The 17,211-nt window shown below is 41.0% G+C and overlaps 1 protein-coding gene and 1 non-coding gene across 2 annotated transcripts; both read left to right on the top strand.

The window, feature by feature from the left end:
* Positions 1–7,332: 7,332 nt before the first annotated feature.
* Positions 7,333–10,759, top strand: RPL30 (ribosomal protein L30). The gene is made up of 5 exons (XM_004324707.4): positions 7,333–7,424; positions 7,531–7,582; positions 7,843–7,988; positions 9,788–9,918; positions 10,658–10,759. Exons 2-5 carry the CDS (start codon positions 7,562–7,564, stop codon positions 10,705–10,707), a joined length of 348 nt encoding a protein of 115 aa, XP_004324755.1. The 5' UTR covers positions 7,333–7,424; positions 7,531–7,561; the 3' UTR covers positions 10,708–10,759.
* LOC117308786 (small nucleolar RNA SNORA72) lies at positions 10,348–10,479 on the top strand. Its single transcript, XR_004522964.1, has one exon. It is a non-coding gene; the product is annotated as a small nucleolar RNA SNORA72 (small nucleolar RNA).
* Positions 10,760–17,211: the final 6,452 nt, after the last annotated feature.

The following is a 17,211-nucleotide window of genomic DNA, read 5'->3' as shown; positions in this document are numbered from 1 at the left end:
GAGGGCGAAGGCCTGGGAGGGCTCATCTGAATCATCGCGAAATCTCTGGGGAGGGGAGGAGGCGATTGTAGCCAGTGGTATTGATTGGTGACTAGATTTGTGATGACAGTCTTCTTACATAACTTCAGTATTGTTACCACAAGGAAGTTTAACGTTGATAACATACTATTTAATCCACTCTCTCTTCGGGTGTGGTCAATTGTCCAACTCAGGACCACACTTTGCATTTAGGTGTCGTGCCTCTCTTGTTTGCTTTAACGAACTAAAGTAGTTCATCAGTCTTTCTTCGTCTTTCGTTTCTTGTTTTGTTTTGTTTTTTCTTTGTTTTGAGAACAGGCCATTTATTTTGTAGAAAGTTTCTGTTTGAGTCTGATGTTTCCTCATGATTGTTTTCAGGTGATGCAGTTTTGTCTGGAATGGGCAGACGTTAGTTGTCTGTGGATTCATATAAAGGGGCACATGATGTTAGTTTGCCCTATTATTGGTGATATAACTTTTTGCTGCGTGCGGGCTTTCTCTAGGTGCGGCAAGCAGGGGCTACTCTTTTTTTTTTTTTTTTTTTTTTTTTTTTGCGGTACGCGGGCCTCTCCCTGCTGTGGCCTCTCCCGTTACGGAGCACAGGCTCCGGACGCGCAGGCTCAGCGGCCATGGCTCACGGGCCCAACCGCTCCGCGGCATGTGGGATCTTCCCGGACCGGGGCACGAACCCGCGTCCCCTGCATCGGCAGGCGGACTCTCAACCACTGCGCCACCAGGGAAGCCTCCTAATCTCCTTTTCTTATAAGGACACCAGTCTTATTGGATTGACATCATTTTACCTTAATTACCTCTATAAAGGCCCTAGCTTCAAACACAGCCACATTATAAGGTATAGGGAGTTAGAGCTCCAACATACAAATTTGGTGGGGACACGATCAGCTCATAACACCATCATTATTTATTTTGATGCTCAAATTGCCTAAAATTTGTCATATTTCCCTCTATGGGTCATGGGGTACACAGCTATGGACATTACCATATATTTAAAGGTCTCTCCCTCCCTCCCTCCCTTCATTCCCATCTTCCCTTCTCCTCCCCCTCCCGATGCTGTCTCTATTCTCTCTCTCCATCTTCCGCTCCCTCTCCCTTCTGCAGCGCAAGCCTGATGAAGCCTTGGCCATCCAGCAGTCGGTTCACAAATCCCTTGGTAGGAAGAGGAGACTGGGTATCTTTGAGGAAGTACGCTTCATAACATTACAAATATGTACTGTGATTCTTCTCCTTACCTTCTACCTGGGGTTACAAGGAAAGAGAAGTACTTTGAAAGTGGCTAATGATTTGGCTGGATTCCAAGTCAAGAACTGAGAATACAGGATTTGTGCCAGGAAGTTTAAAGGAGGAATGTGGATGGACCTTTCTGAATAAGCCTAGATTTGGGAAATATTTCTCATATAAATGTTATCAAAAGGCCCTGTAGAAGTCAGTGTGGGCTGCCATAACAAAATGCCATAAACTTGGTGGCTTAAACAATAGATGCTTATTTCTCATACTTCTGGGGCCTAGGAAGTCCAAGATCAAGGTGCTGGCCGATGTGGTTTCTGGTGAGAGCTTACTTTCTAGCTTATGGATGGCAACCTTCTCACTGTGTCTTCACGTGGGGGGTTGCGGAGGGGGGGAGATCTTCCTCTTCTTGTAAAGCCAGAGTGCTATCAGATTAGGATTCCACCCTTATGACCTCATTTAACCTGAGTTACCTCCTAAAGACCCTGTCTCCAGATTGAGCCACTATGCGGGTTAGGGCTTCGACATAGGGCTTTGGGGTGGGCCACAAGTCAGCTCATAGCAGGCTCCCACTTCAGATGATTCTCTTTCTTTTTTTAAGTGAAAGCCACATTTTATTTAGCTAGTGAAAATTTTCAAAACTCCATTGTTACAAAAAGGAATGCAATCACTCACAGATTAAACATAAATACATGACTTGGAATTCTCTGCCTCTTAATGCTTTCGTGCTAAACCAGGGCTTATTGAGCCCAGGTAAGTTCCCCCTTTTCCCCATCAATTATGTTTTAGGAGTTGACTTGGGTATCTTACTTTGCCTCAGAGATAACTTGTTAGTCAAGTCATGGTCTCTTCCATTTCTTTCAGAGGAAGCATTTTATAATCAGGTGAACAGTAATAATCAGGTGCCCCACGGATGTTAGGAGATCTTTCTCACGAGACACCCCAATGCTTGCTCAATGGGCTCAAGTATAAAATGACAAGGATAGAGGTATGTACGGGCTCACACCACTTAACATGGTTTTCCTGGCTGAGTGCCTGATTTGCCAGCAGCAGCAAGAGTAACCAACTGTAAGCCTCTGAAATGATATCCTTACTTTGAAGATCTTGCTTGCAGAAGACTTATTGGACCTCTTTGGGGACAGTAGAGAATCTTTACTGTAATACACACTGGATTAAATTTGCTTTTCCTGCCCATCATGCCTCTGCCAACACCATCAATTAGGGGATGGTATTATCAAGCCATTACACATCCATCAAGACATTACATTCAGCATCATATCTTATCAAAGAACTCACTTTACTATGAGACAAGCAAGGTAATGGGTTAATTTCTATGTGATTTACCGGTCTTTCCATATACCTCATCATCCAGAAGAAGCCAAACCTATAGGATGATAGGGTGGCACTCAGTTATGGCACAGACAAGGTGAAGCACCTTTGAAAGTTGGGATGCTGTCCTGAGGTTTGCAGAGTGTGCTCTGAACCAGTGACTAATAAATGGCTGTGCCTCCCCCATGACCAGTATACACAGATCCAGTTCTTGCTCTCCAGGCTTCCTGTTCATTTGGTGAACTACAGAATAAATTCCTTTTCTGCTTAACTGGCTAACTTGTTTCTATTGCTTACAAAATAAGTATCTAAGCTAAGATATAATGCTTACTCTCCCTCCCCTCTCCCAGACCTCACTCATTCTTAGCCATTACCAGTCCTTATTCCTTTAGTCCTATCTTGATAATACGGAATCATAACTGATACTGTGATTTTACAGGCTGATGTGTTACATCTTGAAGGCATAGTTCATAAATCTTTTTTACCTTCAAGGACTCCTTTTATCACTTTTCTTTGACATACCCATGTTATGATGTTGTCACAAAATTGCATTTATTATCTATTTCTCCATTAAGTAATCAGGGACATTTTCTGATCAGCATGACATGCAGTGTTACGGAATTAAATTTTACTTAAAAGAGAAAAAAAAGAAGCCTGTGCATTATAGCTTTATTAAGAATAATAGTATATGTTAGACTTTTCAAATTATTAAAAATAAAACGTAAAACGTCATACTTTTGTGGACCCTTAGAAACACAGGAATCTCATTTAACACTGAAATTTCAAAAACTGACTCTAAGAAATGTAAAACTACTCTACTTTCCAAAAGTGTCACTCCTCCACAGTAAAATAGTGAATAAAGTGCTCTGGGTTCTTTGTATGCAAGAGTATAAAAATATACCCATTTTGAAGAATGGAAAAATTATTTTTAAGAAAATAGGAGAAGGTGTTTCTCTGCCCTATTTTTAACGCAGTGCAGTCTGGAGCATTCCCAGTCTGAACAGAAAGGGGTATAGGAGAAATACATTGGATTCTTCATTATTGTGGAGGCAGAAAGGGTGGAGAGGAATAGGTGGCATTCATTCCCTCTTGTCCTCTATGGGTTCAGAATTCATGTCTCAGTGTATGTATGTTTAGCTAGCTGAAAGGCCACCAACATTCACTGAGTTTACAGGGTCTTTTCACTTGGATTCACAATCCCTCCCTCTCCCTGCTTTATTTCTGAGCATGTTTAATGTCCAGGGTGCCTTAAGAATATGAAGGCTGAGTTATGACAACGAATATGATAGATTTAACTGCTTAACAATAAGGGGATGGGCCAGTGTACTGAACCCATGAATAGCAGATGATCTTGTTGGTATTTGCTCTAACAGGGAATGCAGCCTGTCACTTTTCATTCTCATAGCAAGTAAAAACCAGAAGCACAATAAATGCAGGTGTCTGCAGAATTCTCAGAAATTTAGAGCAGTGATTTTGGGGAAGGAAAACCAGAGAGCCTTGTGTGAATTCTGTCCTGTCACATTTACCTGTTGGTATTCTTTCTAAATCACTCTGAAATGCTACAGACTAGCATCCAGAAAAAATAAAATAATGTCTGAATGGCAAAGTCCTTTCTTGAAACATATAAATTCCTCGACTTTTTGGTATGAAGATTTTCAAACTCACAAAAAGTTGAATAGTACGATGAATCCCTGTATGCCCCCCATGTGGTTTTTCATTTTTATTTTTTAAAATATTCTTTTTTTTTTTTTTCTGTAGTTTTACTTATTTATTTATTGGCCATGCTGTAGGGCATGCAGGATCTTAGTTCCCTGACCAGGAATCAAACCCAGGCCCCCACCGTGGAAGCGCAGAGTCTTAACCACTGGACCACCAGGGGAGTCCCACCTCACCGCCCCCCCGCCCCCCCGCACTGTAAAGTCAAGAGTTGTTAACATGTTGCTGCATTTGCTCTACCTACTTGTTTATCTACATTTATTTTAGGATTTTATTTACATTTATTTTAGCAATTTGGAAGTAAGTTGCAGATATTATGACACTTCATCTGTAAATACTTCAATACACATCTCTTTAGAATAATGACGTGACTTAAAGTAGCTATTTTTAACGAAAGTAATAGTAATCTTCTAACACAGGGGTCAACAAACTATGGCCTGCAGGCCAAATCCTGACTTTGTAAATAAGGTTTGACTGGAACACAGCCGTGCTCATTCATTCAATGAATGAAATTCACTCATTTACATACTGTGGCTGCTCTTGTGCTACATCAGCAGAGTTAAGTAGTTGCCAAAGAGACCATATGGCCCAAAAGCCTAAAATCTTTACTATTTGGCTCTCTACAGAAAAAGCTTGCCAACTCCTGCTCTAATAAATACAAGTGTGGAAATATTTACAAAATCTTCACGAGCCAAAGGATTTGACTGTCGTTCTTGCGTGGCAAGTGTTTCTTCCCCTAGCGTTTGGGTTTTGCAATGTGGTGAACCACAACTTAAGCTGTGGATGGGTGGCTGCAGTGGGGAGTTAGGGAGATAGGAGTGGGGCTGAGGAAGAGAACTAACATCCACTGCACACTTATTATGTACACGGCCCTGTTCTAGGTGCTTCATACACCGTTATGTTTACTGTGATCCTCATAACAATACCATGAGGTAGACATTATTATTCCAGTTTTTTGATGAGGAAGCTGAAGCTTAGAGAGGTTAGACAATTTGACCAAAGTCCTGCAGGTATTAAATAGAAAAACCAAGAACCTAAATATATCTCCAAAAAGATATGGCAAAAATCAGTTAAGATACCCTAGGAAGAATTCTCAAACATTTTGTGGTCATGGTTCATATATATGAATGTATGGATGAATGAGTACTTCGGGCTTCCCCGGCTTCCAGTACACAACCATGGTAAGATCCCTGTGGGAAAGCACCTAAGGCCTTTCTTTAAAATATAGTGAGGACGAGGCTTCCCTGGTGGCTCAGTGGTTGAGAGTCCGCCTGCCGATGCAGGGGACACGGGTTCGTGCCCTGCTCTGGGAAGATCCCACATGCCGCGGAGCGGCTGGGCCCGTGAGCCATGGCCGCTGAGCCTGCGCGTCTGGAGCCTGTGCCCCGCAACGGGAGAGGCCACAACAGTGAGAGGCCCGCGTACCAAAAAAAAAAAAAAAAAAAAAAAATATATATATATATATATATATATATAGAGAGAGAGAGAGAGAGAGAGAGAGAGAGAGAGAGAGAGAGAGAACATTAAGAAAACAAAACAAAATATATATATAGTGAGGACATATATTAAGGACCAGAAATTTGGTATTATAAAATGAAAAGCACCGAGGAAAGTCACCTCAAGTGCTTTAATCATATACTTTCTAAAATGCGGGTAATATTTGGCCTGATTACTTTGAGGGAAAGTAGATATTAAAAAGCATTCAAAGTATAGAGCTCATTATAAAAGTGTAAGGCATCATTAGTTTGTGTCTCTGTCTAAGCATGCATGCCTCAGAACCAACTAGGCTATTTCATTCCTCTCGACTTCTCAAATTTATGTTATGAGAATCGTGGAGGCTGCTCATTAACCTCAGATTCCCAGGCCCTACATCCAAAGATTTCTTCCACAGACCTGGGTGGGGCCCAGGACTCAGAATTCCAGGTGATTCTGAATCAGGTGATCTGGGAGCCATACTTTGAAAAATACTGCTTTAAGATATAATTGACGTTTCACAAGCTCTATTGAAAACAACCACTTTTTTTATTAAAAAGGAGCTCTTTACGTAACAATGCGTGCTGTAAAATAATACAATGTAAAATAATTCAAGCAGTACTGAAACATACAAAGTAAAAGTAAATGTTCTCTCCTCACCACCTACTCTTATCTCTCATCCAAGTTACATTCCGATGATTAGCTTTCCAGACTTGAATTGTCTATGCATATACCAACATATATACTGGTTAAGAATGATGAACATTTGATGTTTCTATTTTTGTTTTGCTATTAAAAATTAATGCTGAACTAAATATCCTTATTCTCATGTCTTTGGGCATGAGAATGTAAGATAGATTCCTAGAAGTTGACACACGATGACAGCTTACCTATTGGTCAGATTTTACCTTTTTTTGCGTGTGTGTGTGTGGTGGTGACTTTCTGTGCCTAATATTTTGAATGATTCGTTACTGATATCTGTCCAACGTTCACAACAAAAAGATTTTTAATTAGACCTGTTATCACCCCCAGTGAAAATTCGGCTTACAAGTTCCCACTAACAGGCCACAAAAGAGGTGAGTTTAGGGGAGCCAGAGGGGGGCGCCACCGTTCTCTGACAACTTGTACAGGCAACTTGGGTGAGTGCAGGGGAGTGCACGGAGCTTCTTCAGCCCCGGCGCAACCGACGGCAGAGGGTAGACCCGGGAGCTGCGGCACACCCCGGTCCTCCCCGAGTCTCCTCAAGAGCCCCGACTTGGGGCAGAGATGCACTCAGCGGCGCTAAGACCGAGGTCCAGCCGCCGCCGCCGCCGCCTCTTCTCACCGCCCCTCCCGCCTCACTCTCAGTCGGTTTCTCCAACTCGCGTCCGGTTCTACGTTCCTCAGTCCTCAGCTATGAGCAGCGGAACAACACAGACGGCGAGGTTTACGGCCCGCAGCCGGCAAGTGAACAGCACCAGCCAGCTGCCTAACCAATTCCAAGCCCCTAGAGATACCCACATCAGCCCTTCTCTTCTTGCCCCGCCCCTTCCGCTTGTGATTTGCTTCAGCTTCCGGTCACGGGGTCTCAGCCCTGAAGTGAAGAGCGTGGCATTGTGGGATTTCCTTCCTTTCTCGCTCTCCGGCCATCTTGGCGGCTGCAGTGGGTGAGTAGGCTGTTCCGTACCGAGGTTTAGGCCTCGCGGGGAGTCCAGGGAGTTGCCGTTTGGAGCTTCGCATCCTAAACTTCCTGTCTTTTCCTCTGTGTTCTAGGCTGGGGGCGTCTCGCGCCTAAGGCAGGAAGATGGTGGCCGCAAAGAAGACGGTGAGTGTAGCAGGCCAGGGCCGGAAGCCTGTTCACATGGAGAGATGAGTCTCGGCCGGGGCGGGCGGGTCCGAGCACAATGGGCGCACAGCGTGTCCGCTGGCTTTGTAGGGGTCCAAAATAAATCCGAAGGACTCTCCCAGGGATTTGGGACCCTCTGCGGAGGTTTTATTAAGGGGTTCAGCTTCCAGGAAGCTGGATCCAGTTTTAAGTGGTTACAAACAAGGCCTTCAAGTCCGTGTTACATGTTTGCTTTGTAGAAAAAGTCACTGGAGTCGATCAACTCCAGGCTCCAACTGGTTATGAAAAGTGGAAAGTACGTGCTGGGGTACAAGCAGACTCTGAAAATGATCCGACACGGCAAAGCGAAACTGGTCATCCTCGCCAACAACTGCCCAGCCTTGAGGTAATTGAAAGAACCTGAGTCTGTTTGTCGCCCACTGCAAATTGGTTGTGAGCGAATATCCGGGAATGTGAACTTGCAATCTGGGTAGCATAAACTGGGTATCATGTAAAATTTTGTATTACAGAGGGACACCTGGAGAATAATTTAACGGTTGTTGATTTTGGGCTCTTGATTTTTCTCTCCCTCATCATATTCTCTCCTCGTATGAGGTTCTCTTTGGGAGAAATGCGTGGCAGAAGGGGTAAAAACCAGAGAACGTCCAAGTTTGAGGGCAGCGCAGAAACATAATTTGTTTGTCCATGTGTCCTGCCTTTTGGGTCGTTTTTTTTTTTAACTTTAAGATGCCTTAAAAGAGGTTCATTTTATGAACTTGTAGAAAAGCTAAGATCAGAGAAGTTCAGGCTGGCCTGTGGAGCTGCAGGTTCCCAGTTTACCCAGTTTTTGCTTGCCTCACTGTTTTGAAACTGAATTTAGTGGGTATTTTAAATAAGTTAAAGAAACTTGGACCATGCAGAATATAAGCCGTGTTTTCAGTCCCTTTCCCTTGTTGATTTTCTGTGGTAATACATAACCTCACAGCATTTTGTATAGTGTCTGTAGGTAATTGGCAAAGCCTGGAGAGATCTCTTTTTCCATCCCATCCCCTCCCAAACCTTTGGTCTTATTCCAAACCTTTCATGCTTACCTTCTATAGCAGTGCTTTTCAAACATGAATATGCACACAGTCACGAATGATCTGGTTTAAATGCAATTTCTGATTTAATGTATCTGGATTAGGGCCTGAGATTATGCATTTTTAACAAGCACCTTTTGGCACTACTTGTCTGCGGCTGCACACTTTGAGTGAGTAGTGGCAGCAGTGTATTAGGACTCCCTTCAAATTCGTAAAACCATTCACGTCTGCCTACTTAGTGGACACAAAACTGCTAACTCTGGGTAAGTGCAAGCATATGGCATCCCTGGTTTTATTGCACTTCACTTTATTGTGCATCGTAGATACCGTGGGGTGGCTTTTTTTGTTTTTTTTACGCATTGAAGGTTTGTGGCAACCCTGCATTGAATAAGTCTGTAAGTTCCAGTTTTTCAACAGCATTTGCTCACTTCATGTCTATGTCACATTTTGGTAATTCTCGAGATATTTCAGACTTTTTCTCTATTGTTATGGTGATCACTGATCTTTGATGTTACTACTGCGACTCCCAGAAGGTTCGGGTGATAGGCAGCTTTTTAATTTATTTATTTTTGCAATAAAGTATTTTTTAACTAATGTATGTACGTTGGCTTTTTTAGACATAATGTTGTTGCACACTTAATAGGCTGTAATATAGAGTAAACACAACTTCTGTATGCACTGGGAAACCAAAAAATTCCTGGGACTAGCTTTATTGCAATATTTGATTTATTGCAGTGGTCTGGAATGAATATGCAGTATCTGAGGTATACCTGTAATATCACTCTCCATCTAGGTTTCAGAGCACCAGAGGGTGATAGAAACGGCTTAGAAGTTGTCATGGGAATTTTATAATGTAAAGTGTCTGGCGATAGTAAATGCTAAGTAAATGATAATTTTATTTTGTACTCTACTCTTTTCCACAAGCACAGGTATTTACTGGTTGTCCCATCCCTTGTAAGGGATCCAAGGAAGGATGATTTGTATTGAATAATGGTGGTAATGTTTTTAAAAGTAATAACTGGCTTACTGTTTGAAGACCTTACCAACATTAGAACTGATGAGAGAAGTAACATTTAATCTGTGTTACTTGGTATGATATTTATCTACCTTGTTTTGGTTCCCAAAGGAAATCTGAAATAGAGTATTATGCCATGTTGGCCAAAACTGGTGTCCATCACTACAGTGGCAATAATATTGAATTGGGCACAGCGTGTGGAAAATACTACAGAGTATGCACACTTGCTATCATTGATCCAGGTATGCTTTTTAAATCATAAAGTAATTCTTTTCCTTTATGATGTAATACAAGTATTTCTTGCTATACAAATGTCTTTAGTTTCTAAGTTCAGATGTTGAGGATTTGGATACAGCAAGGGATATCCTGTAATTTTATTTTACAGAGAATTGATAATGAAGGTCAGTACAGAATTACCTTTTTATAAATGAAATTCTCTTTACTTTGAGATCATGAGTTTCATTTCATGCAGCACCTAAGAAATGATGACTTCAGGGCCCTGGTAAAAGGTGAAATTATAAAGGGACAGAATAATCAGGTGAAACGGTAGAAAAAAGGAACGTTTACTGGCTGCCTGAGAACAGATGGATAAAATTAAGTTGAGAAAAAGAAGGGCCTACAAAAACATGTCATGTTTTGAACTTACGAATTTTTAATTAATTCATAAAATACTGCGAATATTCTCGCTGTTCTGATGTTGTAATAATCAGGGCAGGCTAAACATTCGCTATATTAAGACCATGCATGTGTCCCCGGACCTAGTTCTTTTCCTAGGTCTGGTTTTATAAATGCTGGTGATAAACTAAGTCTGATTTACATGATGAATCTTATGTGGGAAATGTCTGTGACTCTAGGTTTCCTATCAACCTTGAGAAATGGTAGCACAGCTAGTGTAATAACTTTTGAAGATAACAATTGCTAATTTGATGATTACCTGTTGACATTAAATGAATTGTAAAATTATTGTGTTTTATTTTCTAGGTGATTCTGATATCATTAGAAGCATGCCAGAACAGACTGGTGAAAAGTAAATCATGCACAATTTTTCTCTAATAAAACTGGCCAGAGCTTGTTTTAAAAATACTGTATTCATTTCAGTCATTTTTTAAAATTTCTTTTTGTTTCAGTGTACCTTCCTGAAGCTAGGATTAGAGGGCATGGGGCAGCTAGATATATTGGTAAGACTTCCCAGACATTGCTGTTTCTTTCCCTGTTTTTGTAAAGGGAGCGCACTGAGTTCCTTTCCTGTACTAGATTTTTAAGAGACTTATTAATTTTCATCATTTTCAGTCTCAGGTTATTGTTATTTTATATTTGAGTATGTCAGAGGCAGCAAGGTTCCATACCCAGAATCTAAACAGAATTGCAATTTACAGTCCAGCTTAAATCCACCAAATCTGAGTAGCAAAGAGGATTAAGTGAAGTATGTTCCTTCCACCCCAAAATTTTCACAGGCTGAGAGAAGTTCTGTTTAATGAAGCAAGGTCTTACCGAAGGATGTGCAGTGGTTAGGGTAGAAGAAGTGTACTTGGACAACTTAAGAATATTCCTAGATCTTCAATAGTGTTAATTCCACAGTTTTGCAAAGTGTGTTTTATATAATTATAGTCCTAAAAGATATACTGTGAGGTAGGTTTGGTGTTCAGATTTTGGGGAAACTGCATACTACATCTCCCAAGTATGTCCTATGTAAACCTTTTCCCACATTTAATAATATCCTTTGGAACATTCAAAGGAGTTAACTTGGGGGAAGAATGTTGACTTAGATTTATAGAGCTGAATATTGCTGGTAGGGTATACCCTGCACAATTTGTGTTGGGTTCTAAGGTTCCAGAAGTGTCAGAAATGTCTTTTGGTCTTCAGAATCAATCAACTTGGGTAGGCAGTTTTTGGTGGTAGACGAATGATCCATAGGAGATGTGGATGCCTTCAGTACACTATCCAGGAAATATTTACTGAACTTGGAGTCAGAAGGCTACCTCTTAATAGTTATGTAACAGCCATGGGTGGGTCAAATTCCTACTTTCACAGGTGAGGGAATTGGTTTCTTTCAAGCTAGATGTTGCATGATTTTAGTTTATATCTGAAGTTAATCTAAGGTTGTGGGTATAATTTGGAGAGTGGCCATCATTAACTAGAGTTTTCTTACCAGTTCATTTACTCAAATTTTCTCGATTAGGGAGTACTACTGACATTTTTCGATGGGACGGTTCTTTGTTGTGGAGGATTGTGGATACTACTTGATGTTTCTCATTCCTGGTTTTCCTTCCATGTTATTGTAACAACACCCCCAAGCGTCACCATGTTTTCACAGCATCTCGTGGTTAAGAGCCACAGTTATAAAATCTTTATCTCTGATAAGAATTCCTTGGTCAGACTACTGCTGATTTCTAATGCTGTTAGTCTATTTCCATGGTCATTGAAATGTTTGTCTTTTGGTTAAGGAAGTTTGTGTGATTATTACTTACTTGATCAATTTCTTCTTTCAAATTGACCTTTCATGCTATTTTGTTTTGTTTTGTTTTTTTTTTTTTTTGGCTGCGTTGGGTCTTCATTGCTGTGCACGGGCTTTCTCCGGTGCGGTGGGTGGGGGCTACTCTTCATTGCAGTGTGCGGGCTTCTCATTGTGGTGGCTTCTCGTTGCAGAACATGGGCTCTAGGCGCGGGCTTTAGTAGTTGTGGCTCACAGGCTCTAGAACGCAGGCTCAGTAATTGTGGTGCACGGGCTTAGTTACTCTGGCATGTGGGATCTTCCCAGACCAGGGCTCAAACCTGTGACCCCTGTATTGGCAGGCAGATTCTTAACCATTGCGCCACCAGGGAAGTCCCTTTGGGTTATTTTTGGATAATTTTCCCCCTCAAGGTTGACTAGTTCCAATTAATTTCTTAAGGTTTGGATGGTACCCGAAGAATACAATATTGTGACTACCAGTGTACCATTTCTTTGTAAAGGTTCTGTTGCATGACTTCGGCTGTAGGCATTTTGGAATTATGATTTTTGGAAAAATAATTTATAATTTCTAGGACCTTCTAGGTAGTGTTAATATGCTGTAAGACCATTTGGATTTTACCTTGATATGTGGCTTTTATGCAGTCATCGTTTCAGCAGAAAGTTTAAAGTTCAGAGGAAAGGAGTCTAGAACTAGTAGATGGGAAACATACCTCATTCATTCTGGCCTAGGGCAACTGTGATGAAGTGCCATTAAAGTGCTGCCAGACTTGGAGAAAATAAGGTCTAAGGTGGCATTTTAAAATATATTTTTCAGATTATAATGAAAGTACAGTAAGTCTCCTGCATATGAACGAGTTCTGAGAACGTGTTCCTAAGTCCTATTTATTTGTAAGTCCAACAAAGTTAGCCTAGGTACCCAACACAATCGGCTATATAGTACTGTACTGTAATAGGTTTATAATACTTTTCACACAAATAATAAAAAAAAAACATTTTTAATCTTACAGTACAGTACCTTGGAAAGTACAATAGTACAGTACAACAGCTGGCATACAGGGCAGGTTCGCATCTTTGAAAGTTCACAACTTGAAGGTTCGTATGTAGGGGACTTAACAGTAATGTGTTTGGCCGGGAAGCTCTAATATGCAAGGATTGCAGGAAATTCCAGTCAATTGGACTTAATCCATACTTAATGCTGAACTACCTGTTTTTAGGCCTAGAAATAGGAAGGTCCCAAAGAAGAGTTTGGATATTGTGGAGTATGTTAATTGCAATCGATATGATATGGAAGCAGGAGCAAAAGGTATATAGAGAAGAAAGAAAACTTTAGGCTGGTAGCAAATGCCGTTAGTTGGGCCTTCTAGACAATGATCATCTAGTTCATAGAAAACAGTTCTCTTTGATTTCTTGCAGCTCTTCCAGCTACTCCTTAGACTTGCACTCTCTCTGCTTTCAGTGGCATCTTGTTTCTTTCCCTCTTCCCTCATTGATAGTAGGTCTTGAACATCTTGTACATTTACCATTTATTATATTTACTACCTCCTACCTATTTGCTTCAAAAGATAATGTAGGGGCTTCCCTGGTGGCGCAGTGGTTGAGAGTCCTCCTGCCGATGCAGGGCATACAGGTTCGTGCCCCGGTCCAGGAAGATCCTACATGCCGCCGAGCGGCTGGGCCTGTGAGCCGTGGCCGCTGAGCCTGCACGTCCGGAGCCTGTGCTCCGCAACGGTAGTGGCTACAACAGTGAGAGGCCCACGTTCCACCAAAAAAAAAAGATAATGTAGGAGTGGGAGTCTGCCAAAGTACTCTCCTCAGGTAAGATAAGCAAAGAATCCATTTAACATACAGTTAAAAGTATCATCCTTGTGTGCAGTACTCTTGGCTACTGAAGAGTAAAAATATAGTATCTAACGTAACATGTAAGTACTGTACGTGTTAACCCATTCAATCCTTATGACAATCCAATGAGGTAGTACTTTTTTATTGAACTATAGTTGATTTACAATATTGTGTTAATTTCTACTGTATAGCAGAGTGATTCATTTAAACATATACATCTTTTTTATATTCTTTTCTATTACAGTTTATCAGGATATTGAATATAGTTCCCTGTGCTATACAGTAGGTCCTTGTTTATCCACCCTATATATAATAGTTTGCATCTGCTAACCTCAACCTCTCACTCCATCCCTCCCTGACCCCACCCTCCCGTGGCAACCACAAGTCTGTTCTCTGTGAGTCTGTTTCTGTTTCATAGATAAGTTCATTTGTGTCACAGATAAGATTCCACATTTAAATGATAACATATGGTATTTGTCTTTCTGACTTCACTTAGTATGATAATTTCTAGGTCCATCCACGTTGCTGCAAATGGCATTTCATTCTTTTTTACGGCTGAGTAGTATTCTATTGTATATATGTACCGCATCTTTATCCATTCATCTGTTGATGGACACTTAAGTTGTTTCCATGTCTTGGCTATTGTAAATAGTGCTTCTATGAACATAGGAGTACATGTATCTCTTTGAATTATTATTTTGGCTGCGATGGGTCGTTGCACGCAGGCTTTCTCTAGTTGTGGCGAGCAGGGCCTACTCTGCATTGTGGTGCGTGGGCTTCTCATTGCAGTGGCTTCTCTTGTGGAGCACAGGCTCTAGGTGCACAGGTTTCAGTAGTTGTGGCTCACGGGCTCTGGAGCACAGGCTCAGTAGTTGTGGCGCACAGACATAGTTGCTCTGTGGCATGTGGGAAGGCTCAAACCTGTGTCCCCTGCATTGGCAGGCAGACTCTTAACCACTGTGCCACCAGGGAAGTCCTGAATTATAGTTTTGTTTGAATATATGCCCAGGAGTGGGATTGTTGGGTCATATGGCAACTCTTTTTTAGTTTTTTCGGGAACATCCATACTGATCTCCCTAGTGGCTACACCAATTTACATTCCCACCAACAGTGTAGGAGGGTTCCCTTTTCTCCACACTCTCTCCAGCATTTGTTATTGTTACTTGTAGACTTTTAATTGTGGCCATTCTGACCGTTGTGAGGTGGTAGATACTTCACTGTAGTTTTCATTTGCATGTTTATAACAGTCAGCAGTGTTGAGCATCTCTTCATGTACCTGTTGGCCGTCTGTATGTCTTCCTTGGAGAAATGTCTATTTTGGTTTTCTGCCCATTTTTTGATTGGGTTTTTTTGATATTGAGTTGTATGAGCTGTTTGTATATTTTGGAAATTAAGCCCTTGTCAGTCATATCATTTGCAAATATTTTCCCCCAGTTCATGGATTGTCTTTTTTTTTTTTTTTTTTCGCTACGCGGGCCTCTCACTGTTGTGGCCTCTCCCGTTGCGGAGCACAGGCTCTGGACGCGCAGGCTTAGCAGCCATGGCTCACGGGCCCAGCCGCTCTGTGGCATGTGGGATCCTCCTGGACCGGGGCACGAACCCGTGTCCCCTGCATCGGCAGGTGGACTCTCAACCACTGTGCCACCAGGGAAGCCCTGTCTTTTTGTTTTGTTTATGGTTTCCTTTGTGCAAAAGCTTATAAGTTTGATTAGTTCTCATTTATTTTTGCTTTTATTTCTATTGCCTTGGGAAACTGACCATTGGTACAGCTTATGTCAGAGAATATTTTGCCTAAGTTCTCTTCTAGAAGTTTTATGGTGTCGTGTCTTATATTTAAGTCTTTAAGCCATTTTGAGTTTATTGTAGTGTATGGTGTGAGGGTGTGTTCTAACTTCATTGATTTACATGTGGCTGTCCAACATTCCCAGCACCACTTGCTGAAGAAATTCTTTTCCCCATTGTATATTCTTGCCTTTTTTGTTGAAGATTAATTGACCATAGGTTTGTGGGTTTATTTCTGGGCTCTCTGTGCTGTTCCATTGATCCATATGTCTGTTTTGTGCCAATACCATGCTGTTTTGATTACCGTAGCTTTGTAGTATTGTCTGAAGTCTGGGAGGGTTATGCCTCCTGCTTTGTTCTTTTTCCTTAGGATTGCTTTGGCAATTCTGGGTCTTTTGTGGTTCCATATAGATTTTAGGATTACTTGTTCTAGTTCTGTGAAAAATGTCATGGCTAATTTGATAGGGATCACATTAAATCTGTAGATTGCTTTGGGTAGTATGGCCATTTTAACAACATTAATTCTTCCAATCCAAGAACATGGGATATCTTTCCATTTCTTTGAATCATCTTCAGTTTCTTTTATTAATGTTTTATAGTTCTCGGCATGTAAGTCTTTCCACCTCCTCGGTTAGGTTTATTCCTGAGTATTTTATTTTTTTGGATGTGATTTTAGGAGGAACTGGTTTTTTACTTTCCCTTTCTGATTTTTCATTGTTAGTGTAAAGAAATGCAACCAATTTCTGTATGTTTGCTGTATCCTGCTACTTTGCTGAATTCGTTTATCAGTTCTAGTAGTTTTGTGTAGAGTTTTTAGGGTTTTCTATATATGGTATCATGTCATCTGCATATAGTGGCAATTTTACCTATTCCCTTCCAATTTGAATACCTTTACTTACTTTGTTTGATTGCTGTGGCTAGGACTTCCTATACTGTGTTGGACAGAAGTGGTGAGAATGGGCATCCTTGTCATGTTCTACATTTTAGCAGGAAGGCTTTACCTTGTCATCATTGAATATATTATATTGGCTATGAGTTTGTCATAAATAGCTCATTATGTTGTGACATATTCCCTCTATATCTCTTGGTAAGAGTTTTTATCATGAATGGATGTTGAATTTTATCAAATGGTTTTTCTGTATCTGTTGAGATGATCATGTGTTTTTTGTCTTCTTTCATTGATGTGGTGTATCACATTGATTTGTGTATGTTGAACCATCCATGTGACCCTGAGATGAATCCAACTTGGTCCTTGTTTATGTGGTGTCGGATTCAGTTTGCTAATGTTTTGTTGAGAATATTTACATCTATATTCATCAAAGATACTGGCCTGTAATTTTCTTTTTTGGTAGTGTCTTTGTCTGATTTTGGTGTCAGGGTTATGGTGGGTTCATAGAATGTCTTTGGGAGTGTTCCCTCCTGTTCAGTCTTTTGGAAGAAGAGTTCAAGAAGGATTGGTATA

This window comes from Tursiops truncatus, chromosome 17, assembly GCF_011762595.2.
Source record: "Tursiops truncatus isolate mTurTru1 chromosome 17, mTurTru1.mat.Y, whole genome shotgun sequence".
Taxonomy (NCBI): domain Eukaryota; kingdom Metazoa; phylum Chordata; class Mammalia; order Artiodactyla; family Delphinidae; genus Tursiops; species Tursiops truncatus.
The sequence above is the reverse complement of the archived record's forward strand: the minus strand, read 5'-3'. Positions and strand labels throughout refer to the sequence as shown.